Source organism: Nerophis lumbriciformis, linkage group LG07 (assembly GCF_033978685.3).
Source record: "Nerophis lumbriciformis linkage group LG07, RoL_Nlum_v2.1, whole genome shotgun sequence".
NCBI lineage: Eukaryota > Metazoa > Chordata > Actinopteri > Syngnathiformes > Syngnathidae > Nerophis > Nerophis lumbriciformis.
In genome coordinates this window covers 47,446,294-47,467,364 of record NC_084554.2, presented here as the reverse complement: position 1 = coordinate 47,467,364, position 21,071 = coordinate 47,446,294, and the positions used below count along the sequence as shown (strand labels likewise).

Genomic DNA, 21,071 nt, shown 5'->3' with positions numbered 1-21,071 from the left:
GTTCCACATTCCGGAGCAGCTCAAGATTCCTGATTGTTCGTACAAAATGAACACTTTGAAGTGATGTCTTTTATACAACATGGTGTGTGTGTGTGTGCAAAGAACCAAACCTGTAACGAATAAAAATCAAATTTATTTGCATGGTACACAACTTACAGGCAAACAATGTTGCTCCAAAGAAGCGGCCGAGTGAAGAAAGTAACATAAAGTCAAAGAGGAATATAAATATATATATATATATATGATATACATCAAAAGCAGTGCATACAGTCAGTCAGGTGTCATTTAGAGGAAGTAGAGGCAGACTGACCACGTGTGTCCAAACAATGAAGAGAAAAGGAAATCAGTAACGCAAATGTAAAGCATGTTCCCACTGAAGCCAAAGTAAACAACACCACACTTTTGTGTGCATGGAGTAAGGTACTCTGTAACTATTCCACCGTTTGGTTGAAGTGGCGTTTCCCGTCCAGGTACAACATGGACTCTGCGGAACAAACACACAATCAGGATGAGGGGCGCAAACAATGCAGGTGTGTGTGTTCTTGTATTTCTACCATTCTTGAGACATCAACAAGGAAAAGTACCTTCCATATGAGGAGGTGTGAACAAGTTAGAACATAAACCATGGTCCCAATAAGGAAAACCATTGCATCTAATAGAGAATGTCTCATTTGCACCCCCTGGTGGTGAAATCTAACAAAATTAGGGTGGTCCCAAAAAGGAGGGATTTTTCAAATGGACTGTGTGTCTGTTTTAAAGGTGCTACCCCTCTGGTCAACATATGAAATAACAAGTGTGTGTAAACAATAGAAGTGCTCCCTCTCTGGTTAACATATGAAATAACAAGTATGTGTAAAAAATTGAAGTGCTCCCCCTCTGGCCGACATATGTAATAAGTGTGTGTAAGAAATTGAAGTGCTCCCCCTCTGGCCAACATATGAAATAACAAGTGTGTGTAAACATTTGAAGTGCTCCCCCTCTGGCCAACATATGTAATAACAAGTGTGTGTAAGAAATTGAAGTGCTCTCCCTCTGGCCAACATATGTAATAACAAGTGTGTGTAAGAAATTGAAATGCGCCCCCTTTGGCCAAAATTAATAAAATAAATAAAATAAATATGTATATAAAGACACTGTAATAACTTGAAGTAAACAATGAAAATTAAAAACCAATTACAAACAAAAAATTCAACAAAAAAAACCAACTAACTTTTTTTGTATTTGCATAGTTTGTATATATTATTAATGTTGTAAACACATATCTTTATATATCTAGAAAGGGTGGTCCTAAAGAGGTAGGCATTCTGAAGAAGGTAACAAATACAAGAAAGTGTGTGTGTGTGCGTGTGTGTGTGTGTGTGTGTGTGTGTGTGTGTGTAAGGGCTTACCTCCGTACGTCTGAGGGATGATGCTAGGAACGTCGCGGTCCGACACGAAGGTGAAGTGGAAGACATTGGTGGTGTTGTGCTGCCGTGTGAGCGGGTCGAAGACCTCGCTGTGAACTCTGACCTGGATGTGCTTGCCCTCCGTGTAGCACACCTGAAACGATGAACGTGGTCGCCACGGTTACTCTTCTCTCACCGCAGCTTACCACACCATTTTATTTAGATACATTTTAAATATATTTATTCATTATCATTACAAAAAAATACTAATCATTTTATAACAGATTTATTTAAAATGCGTTCAAATGTATTTTGATTTAAATACCTAATACACTACACAAAATATTAATGATTCAAAATAGATTTAATAGATTCCCTTTATTTAGATTTAAATACATTATAAAATACTAATTATTTCTAAGCTTTACAACTATTCTAAATCATTTGAAATATATTTTAACACATTTTAATGTAAAGCTTTATCTAAAATTACTTACAATGAAATACTGTACATCTGAGTATACCAACAATTACAAAATAGCTTTATTTAAAATGTTTTGTAATGTATTTAGATTTAAATAATTAGTTTGGCTTTGAACAAACTTAAAATGTAAATTTATAATAAAATACTAATCATTTAAAGGGAGCTTTATTTAAAATTATTCCAAAATAATTTTGATTGAAATACATTTTAAAACACAAAAAAATTTAATATATAGCTTTATCTACAATTAGTTAATTTCAGTTTACTTAGACTGCTAAACATCTGAGGATATCAATCATTTCAAAATAGAATTATTTAAAACTGTTTTGAATATATCTGTAAATCCATCCATCCATCCATTTTCTACCGCTTATCCCTTTCGGGGTCGCGGGGGGTGCTGGAGCCTATCCATTTAAATTTATTTTGAAATAGCTTTATTTGAAATTATCTTCAATAATTGTTTTGCATTACAGACTGAAATCATTTTCAAACATTTTAAATAAATTAGCTTTATTTGAAATTAATCTACATGTATATAGATTAACATACATTTTAAAATATGTATCTTATTTTAAATTTACATTTATCTGAACTGGAATCAATTCTAAAAAATATTATTTCAAATTAAATAGCTTTATCTAAAATTAATTTAGATTTATTTAACATGCTAATACCTTAAATCTCTGACTTTTAAATGTATTGTTCAAGGTGTCAGGTCGATCGGTGGAGTCGTGCCTTAAATTAAAGATCACGATGAGGGATTTCCAGATCAATATTTTGTCAATATGATGATTTAACAAACTTTATAAAATATAGAAGTTGAATAAATTCATCATATTTGCATATAGAAGGTGGTATTGTTTATATATCTGGTTGCTACTTCCTGACCTGTGACGACAGCAGCAGCAAGGAACCGATCTCCACAGGCTTCTGGAAGAGGATGTCGTCGACGGCAACCAGACTGGGTCGACACCCTCTACGGCAGACGCTTGTTAAAAAAGAAATATTTGGAGTGTTTTCCTATGTCCGGTCCAACTCTCACCCAAAGGAGGAGGCGTTTGCCCAGCCCAGCTCGTAAGCCTTCCTCATGAGGAAGCCTCCAAAGATCCTGTTGAAGATGTTCCTCTCCTGGGACAGCAGAAGCAGACGGAAGGTAAATGGACGAAGACGCTGGTGTGAGTGAGGGTTGTTGGCGTCACATTCAGCTAGTTTCCCCCCTAATTCTATGCTGTATCTGTCCCTCATTTTCCCTCCAGGACAAGGACGTGCAGTCATTGCTGGAGGAGGCCACACTGATGGACCCCAGAAGGATGTTCCAATAGCAGCAGAAGTGCACTTTTTGGAGAGCTGTATTATTTTCAGTTTTGTGCCCAAGGGACTGATTTTATTTAACACTATATTATTATTTATACACCTATAGTGATCACAGAGACAGGTTGTTTTTGTGTTACTGTATATATTTGTTTTTCTGAAAAATCCCACATAATATACTTTGGGTAACAACAGTCAATATTTATTTTTTTTATTTTATTTTTTTAGGGGGGTAACAACAGTCAATATTTATTTATTTATTTCATTTTTTTCTTGTAAAATAAAAGTGAGCTTTTGTTAAACCAAATATTGTGTGTTTTTTTCCATATACAACAACCTATCTGGAATCGATAAGAGAATCGATAATGGGCTCGAACTCGATAATTTTTTATCAAACATCATCCCTACCTGAGGGTGGCAAATCTCCAAGCCTTTCAGCTTGCCGTCTTCCATCCACACGGAGCTGGGAGGCAACACTCGGCTGCGGAAGCTGACCGTCCTGAAAGGAAACACAGGAAGTGAATGGATAATCCAAGAGGTGGATTTCAACACTAGCATGTAGTGTTGTCTTGATGCCAATATTTTGGTACCGGTACCAAAATATTTCGGTACTTTTCTAAATAAAGGGGATCACAAAAAATTTCATTATTGGCTTTATTTCAACAAAAAATCTTAGGGTACATTAAACATATGTTTCTTATTGCAATTTAGTTCTTAAATAAAATGGTGAACACACTAGAGAACTTGTCTTTTATTAGTAAGTAAACAAACAAAGGCTCCTAATTTAGCTGCTGACATATGCAGTAACATATTGTGTCATTTATCCTTCTATTATTTTGTCAAAATTATTAAGGACAAGTGGTAGAAAATGAATGATTAATCTACTTGTTCATTTACTGTTAATATCTGCTTATTTTCTGTTTCAACATGCTCAATCTACACTTCTGTTAAAATCACTTATTCTTCTGTTGTTTGATACTTTACATTAGTTTTGGATGATACCACAGATTTAGGTATGGATCCGATACCAAGTAGTTACAGGATCACACAATGGTCATATTCAAAATCCTCATGTGTCCAGGGACATATTTCCTGAGTTTACAAACATAATATATATATATATATAAAGAAAAAAACGAAAGAAGATTTTGTGATGCTAAAAAATATTGATGTAATCATAGTACCGTATTTTCCGCACTATAAGGCGCACCTAAAAACCACAATTTTTCTCAAAAGCTGACAGTGCGCCTAATAACCCGGTGCGCTTTATTACGATTCATTTTCATAAAGTTTCGGTCTCGCAACTTCGGTAAACAGCCGCCATCTTTTTTCCCGGTAGAACAGGAAGCGCTTCTTCTTCTACGCAAGCAACCGCCAAGGAAAGCACCCGCCCCCATAGAACAGGAAGCGCTTCACCCGCCCCCATAGAACAGGAAGCGCTTCACCCGCCCCCGGAAGAAGAAGAAAAAACGCGCGGATATCACCGTACGTTTCATTTCCTGTTTACATCTGTAAAGACCACAAAATGGCTCCTACTAAACGATCCGGGTCATAAAAAGACGCAATCTCTCCATCCGCACACGGATTACTACCGTATTTCACAGCAACTGAACCGCACTGTGGAACGGGAGCACGTACGGTGAATATTCGCTCCACAGGGAATGAGAAGTCATCCTTCACTGTGGTTCTAGCTTGCCATGCTAACTTCCACTCATGGTGATATTCAAAAGGAAGACCTTGCCAAAAGAGACCTTTCCAGCCGGCGTCATCATAAAAGCTAACTCGAAGGGATGGATGGATGAAGAAAAGATGAGCGAGTGGTTAAGGGAAGTTTACGCGAAGCGGCCGGGTGGCTTTTTTCACGCTGCTCCGTCCATGTTGATATATGACTCTATGCGCGCCCACATCACAGATGGTGTCAAAAAACAAGTGAAGCACACAAATACAACACTCGCCGTCATTCCGGGTGGATTAACCAAAGAACTCCAACCGCTGGATATTGGTGTCAACAGGGCATTCAAATCACGACTGCGAACTGCGTGGGAAAAATGGATGACCGAAGGCGAACACACCTTCACTAAGACGGGCAGACAACGCCGGACAACATACGCCAACATCTGCCAGTGGATTGTAAATGCCTGGGCAGATATTTCTGTCACAACTGTGGTCCGAGCTTTCCGGAAGGCAGGATTCACAGAACTGCTGCACAACAACAGCGACACTGAATCCGATGATTTCGAAGAGACGGAGCCCGCCATTTTGGAAGCCACGCTAGCGCAACTTTTCAATTCGGACACCGAAGACGAAGAATTCGAAGGATTTACCGGTACGAATGAAGAATAACTTCAGAAAGTGAGCGCTATGTTTATTTTGTGTGTTGTGTGTTGTGACATTAACGTTCGAGCAACATTACCGGTATGTTGCTATTGCTCTACACCATTTTGAATTTTACTATGTTTGTGATTGCACATTTGTACATTTTGGGACAGAGTTGTTAGAACGCTGGTTTTCAATATATTATTAAAGTTTGACTGAACTATCTGACTGTTTTTTTGACATTCACTTTAGCGCAGCGTTTTTTTGACATTCACTTTAGCGCAGCGTAGGCGCGGCTTTTAGTCCGGGGCGGCTTATTGGTGGACAAAATTATGAAATATGTAATTCATAGAAGGTGCGGCTAATAATCCGGTGCGCCTTATAGTGCGGAAAATACGGTAGTATCGACCAGATACGCTCCAGTACTTGGTATCATCACAGTGGATGTTAGGTGTAGATCCACCAATGGCGTTTGTTTATATTGTAGCGACCTGGAAGAGTTGGAATGCTGCAGGGAATTCTGGGAGTTTGTTCTGTAGTGTTTATGTTGTGTTACGGTGCAAAAATATTCTCCCAAAATGTGTTTGTCATTGTTGTTTAGTGTGGTTTCATTATATGGCACATGTTTATGAAAGTGTTGGCGTTGTTCATACGGCCACCCTTAGTGTGACCTGTATGGCTGTTGATTAAGTATGTCTTCATTCAAATGTGATCAGTGTGTTGAAGGTTAAGATGTTTGCCTAAATGGTTAATGATTGGACATAATGCTATCTTGTCTTGACCTAGTCAACTTTAGACAAGAGCTTAGTTATCCATTATCATGGTATCTGACATGCTGCGGTGTGATGTGAAACATGTATAGCTATGACAGCCCTCTAAAAAATGAAGCATGTATAGCTACCACATGTCCTATCACAGCCCTCTAAAAAAACGTATTTGATTTGACTCCATGGAGACAAGGATTAGTGATATTGAAGTAGTTACAACACTGCGGACAGACATTAGCCGCGAGCTAGCTAGCCATGTCTTAAAGCACCTCTTCCTGAGGGCGTTCTGCATGACACGACGGGTGGGGGGGCCGGTACTTTTTAGAGGCTGTATAGTACCGAATATGATTCATTAGTATCGCTAATACCAGTATACCGTACAACCCTACTAGCATGTTCCTACTTGGTGTCCAGGGTGTTGAGGAAAAGGCCGTGGACTATTTTCCTCTCCTCGGCCGTCGGCGCCACCTTCAGGAGGGACGCGGTGCTCAGCTCCACGCGGCGGGTCTTGTTCGCTGTGCAACACACCACGAAATCTCAGAGACTTTTATCTTCGGCGAGTCGTGTCCTCCCTTACCTTCTCCCTGCTGGAAGAGTTCCTCTTCTTCGGGACCCTCCGGTTTCAGTGGATTGACAAAGGCCGCTCTGGAAGGAAGTGAAAGTACACAAAAGTCAGCCTTTTTGGCTTCCCGTCCTCCTAAACACATATTATATACCTAACCTCTTGTTCTCTGGGTCTCGAGCCACCATGACAAAAGTTGCATCCAACACTGGAGAATAAGCTCCGTCTCGATACTGGAAGAAACAAAAAACACTACGTCAATTTCGCCACTTGAATTTATACTACAGTGGAACCTCGATTTACCAACTCCTCTATTTGCAAACTTTTTGTTGTACAAACTTTTCGATTTAGCCAAATACGCCTGTGTATGAACTAGGGCTGGGCGATATATCGGTATACTCGATATATCGCGGGTTTGTCTCTGTGCGATGTAGAAAATGACTATATCGTGATATTCCAGTATACGTTCTCACGCAGTTGCTTTTAGCTGCAGGCATTACACTACAGGCGTTCCTCACTCTTTGTTGTCTCTCCTCACAGAGGCATAAAACAAGCGCACCTTCTTACATACGTCACATACGTATACGCTAGAGATGCGCGGATAGGCATTTATTTAATCCGCAACCGCATCACAAAAGTCGTCAACCATCCGCCATCCACCTGAACTAACATTTAATCAAAACCGCACCCGACCGCCATCCGCCCGTTGTTATATATCTAATATAGACGATGCAAGGCATTAGTGAGGTTATAAAGCTTTTGCCTGTTAAAGAAAGGAGACTGATCCAATGCAGCAGAGACATTCAATGCGTGCCACGCTGTCACGGCCCAGACGCACACCAGTGCGCAATCATCTGGGAGCCGCGCTGAGCGCACCTCCAAGCGCGCTCGCGCCACTCAAACTGCTGCAGGCAGCTGCGTTTACACATGCATCTGTAAGCCTTGTTTTAACATCCTGTGGCACTCTTCTGGGATCACGGCGGACGAAACTGCTCATGCTCAGGGTGTTTGTGGAGGTTCGGGGTTTTGCACAAATGTGATGCACCATGTTAGATGTCCCGGTTTTGTGACTGTCGTAGACATAAACAGCGTCGCAGCTCTTGCAAATCACATAGCCAGCATTACTATCATCCTGATTTACAACCTCATAAAAATGAGTCCACACTGAACTTTTCTGGCCTTTTTTTCCCCTGGTCTTTAGTATTCCCTTTTTTAGTTTGTCGCGTACCACGTTTGCTGCCGGCGTTGCCATCTCTTTTTTTTTTTCTTCTTCTGTTGTGGCGTGCTGCAGGTGCCTGCTCGTTTTTCGTATGTGGGTAACAACATTTAACTATGTATATATATTTCCGAATTGGTTTAACTGCCATCCGCCTGAATCTATTTAAAATCAAATTTTTTTTAATTTCAACCGCCCGACCCGACCCCCGGATAAAATCTAATTTTTTTTTTATTTCAACCGCCCGACCCGCGGATAATCCGCGGACTCCGCGGTTGTGTCCGCAAACCGCGCATCTCTAGTATACGCCCTCGCGGAGCAGAGAGGTAGCAGCATGGGTAACGTTAGCTGTGGTGCGAGTGGTAATACGAGAGAAAGAAGGTGCGAATCTGGTAACAAATGAAGGAAGAATTAATTCCCAAGAAAAACAGCAGGGGTCCATCGTCTGGCGGTGGTTTGGCTTCAAGTGGGAATATGTCGAACAGACAACCGTAATTTGTCAAGTGTGGGGCAAAAGCGTTGCATTACTGCTAATATGTAGCATCATTTGAAAAGTCACTCGCTAGAGAATGAAGAGTGTTTGAAACTCTGCATGTCAACATCTCCGTTCGGTGCCACACCAACAAAATGCAGAGGCAACCATTTCCACATCAACACCGTATGAAAAAAAGGTCAACAACAGAAGGAGATAACGTCCGCAGGAACCTACCACATAGCGAAGGACATGCACTATTTGATTTCCTATTATGCAGCTCATTTTTATTTGACAGTTATTGAAATATCTTGTGTGACATCATGCACAAAAGTGCACTTTATTTGTTTTAAACTATTGTAGTGGCGTTCTGTACAAAAAGTGCACTTTAATTTAGTGTTGTTTTGATTTGTCATCTTAGTGACATCATGCACAAAAGTGCACTAATAGCTTGTTTTAAAATGTCTCTGACAATCTTGCACTTTCTGTTTTAGAAATGACATGAATGTTTGTGCCACTGCTTAATAACTCTTTAATAAACTGTAGTTGTGATTTCCCTCTCTGCATGAAAGTTTAAAATGAGCATATATTAATGATGTATGAACAAGAATGTTTTAATGTAGACACATAGAATCATCATACTGCTGTGATTAAATGCATCAAGTGTTCATTCAAGGCTAAGGCAAAATATGGAGATATATATCGTGTATCGTGACATGGCCTAAAAATATCGAGATATTAAAAAAAGGCCGTATCGCCCAGCCCTAGTACGAACACTCAGTCATTCATTTCATTTCCCGCCTGCAGGCAAAAAGCAGGGCGCAGCATTTTTGAGGAGGCCGAGCCCCCCCAAGTTATTTCTCAGCACTTCAGCATGTGTGCCTTTTCTGTGTTTTTTCTCCTCTTGTCCAGTTTTTCTTTTTTGCCAACTCAATATGAGTCCCAAAAAGACAACAGACCAGCGTGAAAAGAAGGAGACTATTTGCGAGGAGTAAACACAGCAAGTATTAACTGTGTTTAAACCAGACTTTTCCGGAAAATGTGCCAAAGCAGACTTATTTGACAGAGGAGGTGAAGAGCTTACTCTCGTTCAGCGGTGCCTCCCTACGCCCCTCGCCTCCTTCCTTCTCCGCCTCTGTTTGCTTCTTTCTCTTAAGCTCCTTCTTTCACTTAAGTAGATTTTACTTTTTCAGATGTTTATTAATGTATCAATATGGTAAAGATAAGGATTTTTGTGATTTCTGATCGCTTGTGAGGGCACCAAAGGGACTTCTGTGTGTGTGCGCTCGTTGGCAGAGCAGCGCATACGGCACAGTTTAGCTTGTTGTTGTTGTTTTGGCTTGTTTATAAAGAGACAATTGATTCACTTCCTTGTAATGTTTGTTTGGTATACAGTAAAAGTAAAAGTATACGGGTTCAACTGTATATGAACAAAAGTATTGGGACACAGGAAGTGAGCAGCTACTTCCACTCTACTGGGAAGACTTTTGACAAGATATTGAGAACTTCCCAAATCCACTTGCTAGCGCTGTCGTTCTTCCACACCAAACTCATCCAATTACCAATCAGATCTGTGTCCCAAAACTTGTTTTACCGTACTACTTTCACAGAAAGTTCACTTCCTAATGACACCAAGGAGACTCTACAATCAGAGTTGAACCTGTCAATCAAGGCGACTTGGAGGCGGGCCTACCTGCGCCACGTGCATCTTGGCTTCGATGGAGGTGTTTCCCACCCACGTCACATGACCGGTGAACTTGATGTCGCAGTCGGGATAGATGCTCTGCTGCCTCATGTCTTCAAAGAACACATTGATTTAAAAAAAAGGATTTGTTACCATGGCAACCACACCTTGCTCATCTGCGGCCACAATCTTTAATCCTGGGGTGTCCATACTTTTTTCACTGAGGGCCACATAACGAGCGTATGCAGGGGCCATTTTGATATTTTTTTTTCTTTAAAACATTTTGATTGATTTTTAAGTGCCGTGTGTAATGTTCTATATTTTCAATGGAACATACAAAATGTTGGTGTTGTTTAATTGAGTCATATTGCCATCATATTGCAGTCTACACATATCTCTTATGTTTGACTGCCATCTGCTGGTCACACGTATCATTACACCATGTACCAAATAAAATTGCTTCGAGGTTGGTAAGCAAAACCAGAATTAATCCGTCCATTACGCGCACCGGGTTATAAGGCGCACTGTCGAGTATTGAGGGAAAAAAAAGATTTTAAAGGGGAACATTATAACAATGTCAGAATGGTTAAAACCATTAAAAATCAGTTCCCAGTGGCTTATTATATTTTTCGAAGTTTTTTTCAAAATTTTACCCATCACGCAATATCCCTAAAAAAAGCTTCAAAGTGCCTGATTTTAACCACCCATCCATTTTCCTGTGACGTCACATAGTGAAGCCAACACAAACAAATATGGCGGAAAGAACAGCAAGCTATAGCGACATTAGCTCGGATTCAGACTCGGATTTCAGCGGCTTAAGCGATTCAACAGATTACGAATGTATTGAAACGGATGGTTGTAGTGTGGAGGCAGGTAGCGAAAACGAAATTGAAGCTATTGAGCCATATCGGTTTGAACCGTATGCAAGCGAAACCGACGAAAACAACACGACAGCCAGCGACACGGGAGAAAGCGAGGACGAATTCGGCGATCGCCTTCTAACCAACGATTGGTATGTGTTTGTTTGGCATTAAAGGAAACTAACAACTATGAACTAGGTTTACAGCATATGAAATACATTTGGCAACAACATGCACTTTGAGAGTGCAGATAGCCCAATTTTCATCAATTAATATATTCTGTAGACATACCCTCATCCGCTCTCTTTTCCTGTAAGCTGATCTGTCCAGTTTTGGAGTTGATGTCAGCAGGCCAGGGAAGCTAGGGTCGATAGGGGGTTTAGCTCGCTCGTCTGCGGGAACAAACTGCCGCCATTGCTTGCCGTGCTAGCGAGGTCCTTTGTCCCTGAATTGCTCACACACTCCGGCAGATTCAATGGGGGTCTGGCGGCAGATTTCGTTGACTTTATCGTTGGAAATGCATCTGCTTTGAGTGTCGCAGGATATCCACACATTCTTGCCATCTCTGTCGTAGCATAGCTTTCGTCGGTAAAGTGTGCGGAACAAACGTCCAATTTCTTGCCACTTTCGCATCTTTGGGCCACTGGTGCAACTTGAATCCGTACCTGTTCGTGTTGTTACACCCTCCAACAACACACCGACGAGGCATGACGTCTCCAAGGTACGGAAAACAGTCGAAAAAACGGAAAATAACAGAGCTGATTTGACTCGGTGTTTGAGAAAATGGCGGATTGCTTCCCGATGTGACGCCACGTTGTGACGTCATCGCTCCGAGAGCGAATATTAGAAAGGCGTTTAATTCGCCAAAATTCACCCATTTAGAGTTCGGAAATCGGTAAAAAAAAAATATGGTCTTTTTTCTGCAACATCAAGGTATATATTGACGCTTACATAGGTCTGGTGATAATGTTCCCCTTTAAGTGCGCCTTATAGTCCGGAAAATACGGTAGTTAATTTCTCAGTTTTTTACATTTTTAAACTAAGATAGACAGAATATAGTTATTCATGCTAAAATTAAGGTTATGATGTAAAGTCAAAGACTAAAAATAAGCAAATAGCTCGTAAAACTAGGGACATTTCTAGAAATATATTTTGTTTTATCTTGCTAACAATTTGCAGTGTACATTTGATGGGCCTTTTGAAAGAATTTCCAATACTAAAACAGCCCCCACGTCCTTGATTTTACAGTGTGTGGCCCTCAGTGGACAAAGTTTGGGCACTCCTGATGTAAAGCAGACTTGAGTGGGAGGGACTCTCACCTATTTTGTCCACCAGGGCGGTGACAATAGACAACGGCGACCTCTTCAGGGCTGGATTGTAAGTGTGGGAGTAGGAGATGAGCACTGAGGAGGAAGAAGACGACAACATTTGTCAGCGTCCAGCTGGAGCCCTCCTGGTTTGTGTAAGAAAATGCTACCTGCTAAACTGTCCAAATCCTCCAGGATGCGTCCAAACCTGGCGAAGACGAGGGAGAGAAGATGTTAGGACTTATGAAAAAGGGCTTGCTGGCTGCTTCCGGCCGTACCTGACGCTGTTGTGGAAGGTCAGGTACTTCTCTCTGAGCTGCGGCTCGGAGCCCAGAGGCAGGTGGACTTCCAGGAGGCTGTCCTTCATGCGTTTGGCGGGAAGCTCGCTTTGGGACTTGGCCAACATGGAGGAGAGGGAGACTCGCTCCGCCATGGCCTGCTGGTGGTCGCTGCACATATGGCGAAATACGTTAAGTGCGCTTCTGAGCGGTCACCAGCTGACGGCGCCATTTCCTCATGCTTTACTTACGAACACACTCATTTGTGTGTCTGTAGCTTTAATGCTAATGAGCTGCGTCTACTTTTTACATGACACTGGAACTCTTTTCCAACGTGCCAAATATCAGTGATTCCATTGCTGGTCTGCATGGGCCGAAGCGGTACTCAGTTGTAATACACTTTTCCACCACTTGTGGCAGTAATGACAATATCAAACAGAAGAGGTCTGGAGCTGAAGTCATAGAAACGTTTCTTTAGCGCAAAAAATTATAACTAAAATGGTGATTCTGTGTTTTCATTTGCAGCTAAATTTTATGACAGTTTAATTAAGAAACGTATTCATTATTAATTTAGTTGATTTACTTTAGCACAGCATTATTGCATGTAAATTCATTTTCCATCAGTTATTTCTTATGCAGTAAATGTGTACTTATTTTTGTAATCAGCCTGACCTAAGCCTCAGGTTTATTTGTTAAATAAATAATCTTGTCAAATGATATGAAACACATTGTTTCAGATCATCTGAAAAGGTTGTAAACTGTAAATAGGTTAAATATACAGTAATTATTTAATATGATTAAAGATTACGAATTCAGTGTTAATATTTGAGTAGTGGAAAAGTTAGGCCCCGAAGTCAAAAAGGTTAAGAACCCCTGCCATATATCACATATAACAAAGTAACATTCAGGTGTGGGATAGGACAACACAAACGTTAGCAACATTAGCATAGCAAAATGCGCTACATGCTAACATTGCACTCACATGTTGTCAGTCCATTATGTTAGCTTAGCCTATTCACTGGCGGAAAAAAATAAAGGATCAAACTGACAGCACCCAAATCTGTAGCTGACTGAGCTCTTGGCTTTATTTCAAGATGTGTAGTGAAGCCTTTGTTTCCCAACAGAGTGGCGTGAACATGGCCCGCAAAAGCCTGGAAATAATATGTGTCAATAAAATACCTTATGTTTGCTTTCTTTACTTTCTTACTAAAGGTATTAGGGTTTTTGTAGTTTGACAGGGGGAAAAATAGTGTCCAATATTGCAACAAATATTATATATCCCACTTTTTTGGTCAAAATCCAAATAAATAGTTAAATATCTGCTTAACTTATGATTTCGAAGAAAATGATCCATCAAATTGTACACTATAAAAATGACCAATAGATTTCACTGTAAAATTTAGGGAGTTTTATTTTTTTAAATCATATTGCTGTAAGTTGAAAAAAAAAAAAAAACACCAATGTTTGTTTTTTTACAGTAAAATTCTGTCGACTGAGCTGTCAAGTTTTTTTTTACTGTAAAATCCATTGTTGATGATTTTATGGTACCACATTTTATTATGTTAAAAAACTGGCAGCTGAGTTGCAAAAATAAAATTAAACAGCTGTACTGTATTTCTATTCACAGTAATATGTTGTAAAAATAATAAAAACATATATATATATATATATATATTTTACAGTAAAAGTCTGGCAACTAAGCTGACAATTTTTTTCTCTAAAAAAAACAGTGGTAAAATCCACATATTTATTTTACTCTTTACGTAAATAAAAAAGTAAACTATTTAAATTCATAGGCAAATTCATTAATTATTTACTATTACAAGCGGCCCTCTCATGGCAGCCATGACTGCAGTATGGCCCTCAATGAAAACAAGTTTGACACCCCTGTTTTAGACAGCCTTAGAATAAAAGGATCTGGGCAGACTATTCCCTCAGTGTACAGCTCTGGTAATGGGTACATTCGCACCCACCTGCACAAATGTACTTCAAAATGTAACAATCAAAATAAATATGACTTTTTTTTGTTCAGTAGGGCATGCATATATAATATGCATTAGTTTGACCATTTAAAATCAACGATAATAAAAAGGAGATGCTTGGAAATAGCATAAAAATGCCCCCAAAACTTGGAAAAACGCGATTCATAGCGTTACTTTTTGGTGTAACCATCATGAGCGTTCTGTTCAGGTATATTTCTTTTATATTTTGATAAATCATCATAAATAGGTATTGATCAATCTTTAAGCTGTGTGTATTTGATTTCAGTTTGCTTTTGACATCTTATTTAGAATTGTAGTTGAAACTTTTACAACCTTGTGTTGCGCTCATGATGGCGTAACCAAACTAGATTATTTTGAATATTTATTCCCTTTTTTACATTTAGTATATTTAAATATACTGTGTTTTATGCTTTTTTTCTTTTTGGAACATGTACTATACATATAATACAATAAAGTCCCATATAAAATTATGTTTCTAGCAATACTTTAATTTTGCCTTTGAAAGTAACACTCCAATGTCCATTAGTGGAGCTGTACACCTCAAGATTTTCTCATAAACAGGCTAATTTGCACAAAAGGAAAACATCGGAGTTGAGATGACATTGACATTGTATCTCATGATAGTTCCATACCTCCAGTTGGTGGAAGCGCCAACGATTTCTCTCAGTCTGTTTCGCACTGAAAGGCACACCAGAATTCCTTATTTTATGTGTGTGTGTGTGTGTGTGTGTGTGAACAGCAGAAAAGAAAGGTTTTATATGGTCTCTGTCAGCGCATCTCTAAGGAAACCAGCAGAATTTGCATCTCTGAAGGTAATACTTGGACTTACAACTTACTATAGTTTCCTCAGAGAGGCGTGGACATGGAGACTCGACAGAGAAAATGAACAAGGGGGAGCATGGAAAGGTAGTCAAAAGGTTATCAGGCATGACCACCCGAACAGGTCAGGTGCAGTGGGACTGTTTTGGACAAAAGACCTGAAAGAAGAAGCCGCAGCTAAAAAGATCCGCCAGCCATCCAGGAGACATGCCGCAGAAAATTAACGTGCAATTAGCGCTAATTATCATGACGTTACTGTGCTTCTAGATTGCTGTGGGATTACCAACACACCGTTTGACACGTGCAAGAGTGGATTTCCTGTGGAGACACACAAAGAAATCTTCCATTTTGCAGTAGCTGACTCTTTAGCCTTGTATGTGTGTGTGTGTGTGTGTGTGTGTGTGTGTGTGTGTGTGTGTGTGTGTGTGTGTGTGACAATCACATAATGTATTCTAAGACTCCATGCAGGATATTTATGTTGTTGGAAGGAGCGTTAAAAAACAAAAAAAAAGGCCGTCTGACCTTCCGCCATGTCGGGCGCCTTTCCCTTCCTCGCACCAATGCACAGATGTCTGGTCGTCAAGGACGCCGGAGACCGCAGCAACAACATCCTGGAGACATGACAAAGACTTTTAGTGGCTCCTGTTTCGTACGCGTAGGCTTGGACAGGATAACATTTATTCTAGACATCGATTGATGTGTTTTTTTCAGGGCCGACACTGATTGTTAGTAGTCAAGAGGCCGATAAACGTTTATAAACGTATAAAATACTACACTGTCTAGCTCCATCCTATCTTGCCGATTGTATTGTACCATATGTCCCGGCAAGAAATCTGCGTTCAAAGAACTCCGGCTTATTAGTGATTCCCAGAGCCCCAAAAAAGTCTGCGGGCTATAGAGCGTTTTCTATTGGGGCTCCAGTACTATGGAATGCCCTCCCGGTAACAGTTAGAGATGCTACTTCAGTAGAAGCATTTAAGTCCCATCTTAAAACTCATTTGTATACTCTAGCCTTTAAATCAGGGATGCTCAATACGTCGATCGCGATCTACCAGTCGATCGCAAAGGTAGTGTTGGTAGATCGCATTACATAAAAAAATAAAAAATAAAAAATAAAAATTTGCATTACATTAAAAAAATAAAAAAAATTGACGCCAGCCTATCATCCATCCCGTCTTTTGATTGATAAACAGGGCAGCCAGTCAGATGACATCTTCGTTTTTCTGACACTTAGGTCACTGCGCATGCGCAAACAACGGCGCTCAGTGCAGCAAAGCTAACAAGCTTGTCAGCGAGTTACCGCCAATTTTCAGCCCTCGGTTTTTTCTCTTAAGGGTATAAAAATGAGTGGGGGAGCTGGACCAAGTAAGAAGACAAAAACTTATCACTTTCATACGGAATGGGAGGAGGACTTTTTTTTCACGATGACATTTTCGAAGTGCGTTTGCCTCATCTGCCAATCTGCCATCGCAATACCAAAAAAGGGAAATGTGGAGCGGCATTTTCGGACTATTCATGAAAAATATGACACCGACTTCCCGCTGAAAAGCGAGCTGAGAAAGAGAAAGGTGAAGGAACTGAAATCCCAGTTGTCCGGACAGCAGTCATTTTTCACACAACAAACTTCAAAAGCGAAAATCGCCACCGAAGCATCATTCCGGGTGAGTCACATCATCGTTAATAACAATAAGTCCTTCCAAGACGGAGAGATGGTAAAGGAGGCATTCGTTGAAGCAGCTGACTCATTGTTCCGAGACTTTAAAAATAAGGCAGAAATATTATCTTCGATATAAAGAATCTTCAATATATTTAGAAATAAATATATGTATTGCATTTTTGTAGGAGGTACATCATTTTGACTTGTTCATTTTATAAGTAGCTTGCATGCTGAAAAAGTGTGAGCACCCCTGATTCTTGTATTATCATTAAACACCTTTAATTTATTAACAATATTAACTACAGGGTTTCCCACACATTCATTTATTTGTGGCGGCCCGCCACGATAGAATTACGTCCGCCACAAATGGATTTTTCGGCTTTTGATTCGCTCTACCGCTCATAAAAGCAATGAGACTCTGTCTGTGATGTAACTCGCCAATAGCAATTAATTCACCTGGTGCGCAAGAAGAAGAAGAAGAAGAAGAAGAAGACGAAGACGAAGACGAAGACGAAGACGAAGACGAAGACGAAGACGAAGACGAAGACGAAGACGAAGACGAAGACGAAGACGAAGAGGAAGAGGAAGAGGAAGAGGAAGAGGAAGAGGAAGAGGAAGAGGAAGAGGAAGAAGAAGAAGAAGAAGAAGAAGAAGAAGAAGAAGAAGAAGAAGAAGAAGAAGAAGAAGAAGAAGAAGAAGAAGAAGAAGAAGAAGAAGAAGAAGAAGAAGAAGAAGAAGAAGAAGAAGAAGAAGAAGAAGAAGAAGAAGAAGAAGAAGAAGAAGAAGAAGAAGAAGAAGAAGAAGAAGAAGAAGAAGAAGAAGAAGAAGAAGAAGAAGAAGAAGGAGGAACGGACCAACCGGATGAAAATACGAGGGTAAGACGTCTTGGCGTTTCACCGACGTGAGCAGCCTGACGCTGCTTTATTAACATCGCCGCTGTTTGCTCGGGGGGCAGGGCAGACGCACGTAGTAACAGTCAGGTGTTTTCATTCGACGAGCTAACGTGTCCAGGTTATAACCCTGTTGTCAATATACACACGTGGAGACGGTGCTTCAGATATTGCATTAATACTGGAGCTAAATTGTCCACTGTCCACTGCAGCATGTGAATGCAATGAAAAGAATAAAATCTGAGCCAAGCAGCTCTTAAAAAGCTGTCCAGGTTAATGTTTTGGCCATTAAAGGCCCTTCATTTCAAGATGTCAACTGTGATTAGGCTTTAAACAGGTGGCTGACCTGTTCAGATGAGTGTAACTGCTACTGGTCAAATAATGTGAAATAGCATTTAATTTTACATGTATGCAATGCCATTTAAATGTAATTATAGATAATAATAATAATAATAAATACTGTGTAGTGTTGTAAATAGTCAACGGGAAGGATTTTAGTAAGATATAAGCCATGAGCACTGGCTCCTGCATGTGTTGAGCTGCTGCCGCTTAAGGTTAGACGGCACTGTACATAGAGCGGTTCTGTTGTTAGTAATAAATTCTAATGTTGGATGTTCACTCCTTCACACAGACGAATATAGAAAAATATTTCCAACGGCCGAAAAGGGCTCGACTTGGAGAGGAGGTAGGCCTACAGTCCGGACCACAGGAGGTATTATCTGTTTATTTGTTACTTTTGTAAAATATTGGAGTATAGTTTCACTTTGTTGCTGGTAAATAATATGGTTGTAGTAGTAGGCTAAAGTTAAATTATTTAGTATGCACTAATTAAAGGGGCAGAGCTTTAAGAGACATTTTAGCTTTTATATTTTATAAGATATATTTTTTGTAAGAACCACAATTAATATATTTCAGTGAATAACTAATTGTTCAAATCTGTATATAAAAATGTACATAAAGTGTTGTAATTATATTCCAACTCCGCGTTCTTCTTGGTCATCGCCGCCCAAACACCCAGCCCCCCCCAAACCCCCCCGGCCGGCCACACCACCGCAAATAGATGCCTGTCCTGTGGGAAACACTGAACTATATGTGTTAAACATGCTTGCATTATCATTAAACACCTTTAACTTATTAACAAAAACATATATTTCATAAATAAGTAAATATAAATTATATATATGAATGAGGTAGATCCCCACGACTTGATCAATTGAAAAGTAGCTCACCTGCAGAAAAAGTGTGAGCACCCCTGCTTTAAATAGACCCCCTTTTTAGACCAGTTGATCTGCCGTTTCTTTTCTTTTCTCCTCTGCCCCCCTCTCCCTTGTGGAGAGAGAGGGGGGGGACACATGGGAGAGGACACATGGATGCCTACTTTAACTTTAACTTGTCGAGCGACCCCATCGCTATATACACATATGCATGTACATACATATATACATACATACACACACACACATATATATGTATATATATATATAGACCGTGCCCCAAGTGGAGGAGTTCAAGTACCTCAGAGTCTTGTTCACGAGTGAGGGAAGAGTGGATCGTGAGATCGATAGGCGGATTGGTGCGGCGTATTCAGTAATGCGGACGCTGTATCGATCCGTTGTGGTGAAGAAGGAGCTGAGCCGGAAGGCAAAGCTCTCAATTTACTGGTCGATCTATGTTCCCATCCTCACCTATGGTCATGAGCTTTGGGTTATGACTGAAAGGACAAGATCACGGGTACAAGCGGCCAAAATGAGTTTCCTCCGCCGTGTGGCGGGGCTCTCCCTTAGAGATAGGGTGAGAAGCTCTGTCATCCGGGGTGAGCTCAAAGTGAAGCTGCTGCTCCTCCACATTGAGAGGAGCCAGATTAGGTGGTTCGGGCATCTGGTCAGGATGCCACCCGAACGCCTCCCTAGGGAGGTGTTTAGGGCACGTCCGACCGGTAGGAGGCCACGGGGAAGACCCAGGACACGTTGGGAAGACTATATCTCCCGGCTGGCCTGGGAACGCCTCGGGATCCCCCGGGAGGATCTGGACGAAGTGGCTGGGGAGAGGGAAGTCTGGGCTTCCCTGCTTAGGCTGCTGCCCCCGCGACCCAACCTCGGATAAGCGGAAGAAGATGGAGATATATATATATATATATATATATATATATATATATATATACACACATCATAATGAAACACTTTTTGGAGTTCTACCCAATGATTTTCCTGAGTGATGCACATTACAGACAGTGTGTGTGTGTGTGTGTGTGTGTGTGTGTGTGTGTGTGTGTGTGTGCACTCCTCCACCCTGTTTCATTCTTTCCACCCCTTTGAGGCACAGGGCCAAAAACAACCCCGCGAGAGGCTAAACGCTAAGCTAGCTTCCATCATTAATTTCGGTTAAAGCAGGAAAAGTGACGAGACAAACCTCGGTGTAAACATTGCGTGGAGAAGGCGACGACGTTAAAGAGTTTAAATAAAAATAGAGTCCAAACAAAAGTAGTGAAGAAGTCCTCCTCAGTCCGACACAGCGATGCCCACAGTGAGGCAGGCACTTCCGTGTTGGTGAATAGCCACGCCTCCTAGTTCATGACGTATGAGTTAAAACGCGGAATTCTCGATTCCTGATTTTAGACTGACAGGCACTTCTTTCTTTTAGTTTATTTCGAACATGAACACACTTACAACATAATACATCACACAATTTCATATCATTTCTCTTTACATCATGTCCGAAAAGGAGTAGGAAGGAGCAAAGCTTATTTAATCCGACCCCTTTCCCACTTAAGAGCGTTTACAAATATATACATTCATTTACTGACCTTTTTTTTTTTTTACAGTAAAATGACATCCGTGAATGAGTAATACAAACGTTTTGTAATATGTAATTCATTAAGTCAGTCATTATTAACATACTGAGATGAAGAATATCTTATTTTCAATAAGGTTGAAAGTATTTCTCATAATTCTTCTTCTTTGTACTTAGTAAGCACTATTAATTTGAACAACCTGGATCATATCAGTACAATGTTTAACTTATTTACTAGACATGTCTGATAATATCGGCAGGTCGATAAAT

The 21,071-nt window shown here is 40.4% G+C and overlaps 1 protein-coding gene across 2 annotated transcripts; it reads right to left on the bottom strand.

Annotated features, from left to right (window-relative positions):
* Nucleotides 1–115: 115 nt before the first annotated feature.
* acot9.1 (acyl-CoA thioesterase 9, tandem duplicate 1) lies at nt 116–20,585 on the bottom strand. 2 transcript variants are annotated; one of them, XM_061964996.1, is made up of 16 exons: nt 20,421–20,585; nt 15,987–16,075; nt 15,756–15,782; nt 15,278–15,323; nt 12,643–12,813; nt 12,535–12,572; nt 12,377–12,460; nt 10,207–10,310; nt 6,985–7,058; nt 6,841–6,908; nt 6,667–6,778; nt 3,589–3,679; nt 2,912–2,997; nt 2,758–2,845; nt 1,389–1,539; nt 116–484 (listed from the first exon to the last, which is right to left on the bottom strand). In XM_061964996.1, the coding sequence occupies exons 1-16, from the start codon at nt 20,432–20,434 to the stop codon at nt 432–434; spliced, it is 1,296 nt and encodes a 431-aa protein (XP_061820980.1). In that variant the 5' UTR covers nt 20,435–20,585; the 3' UTR covers nt 116–431. The 2 variants fall into 2 exon arrangements, with proteins under 2 accessions (XP_061820980.1, XP_061820981.1); XM_061964997.1 differs by lacking the exon at nt 15,756–15,782.
* Between the last annotated feature and the right edge of the window lie 486 nt (nt 20,586–21,071).

What these genes read in the sequence shown, in the direction of transcription:
- acot9.1 (XM_061964996.1), bottom strand. An exon ending in GGCGCCCGACATGGCGGAAG is followed by an intron (nt 15,783 to 15,986) that starts GTCAGACGGCCT and finishes GTGTCTCCACAG; the next exon opens with GAAATCCACTCTTGCACGTG. An exon ending in CTCAACACCCTGGACACCAA is followed by an intron (nt 3,680 to 6,666) that starts GTAGGAACATGC and finishes GTTTCCTTTCAG; the next exon opens with GACGGTCAGCTTCCGCAGCC.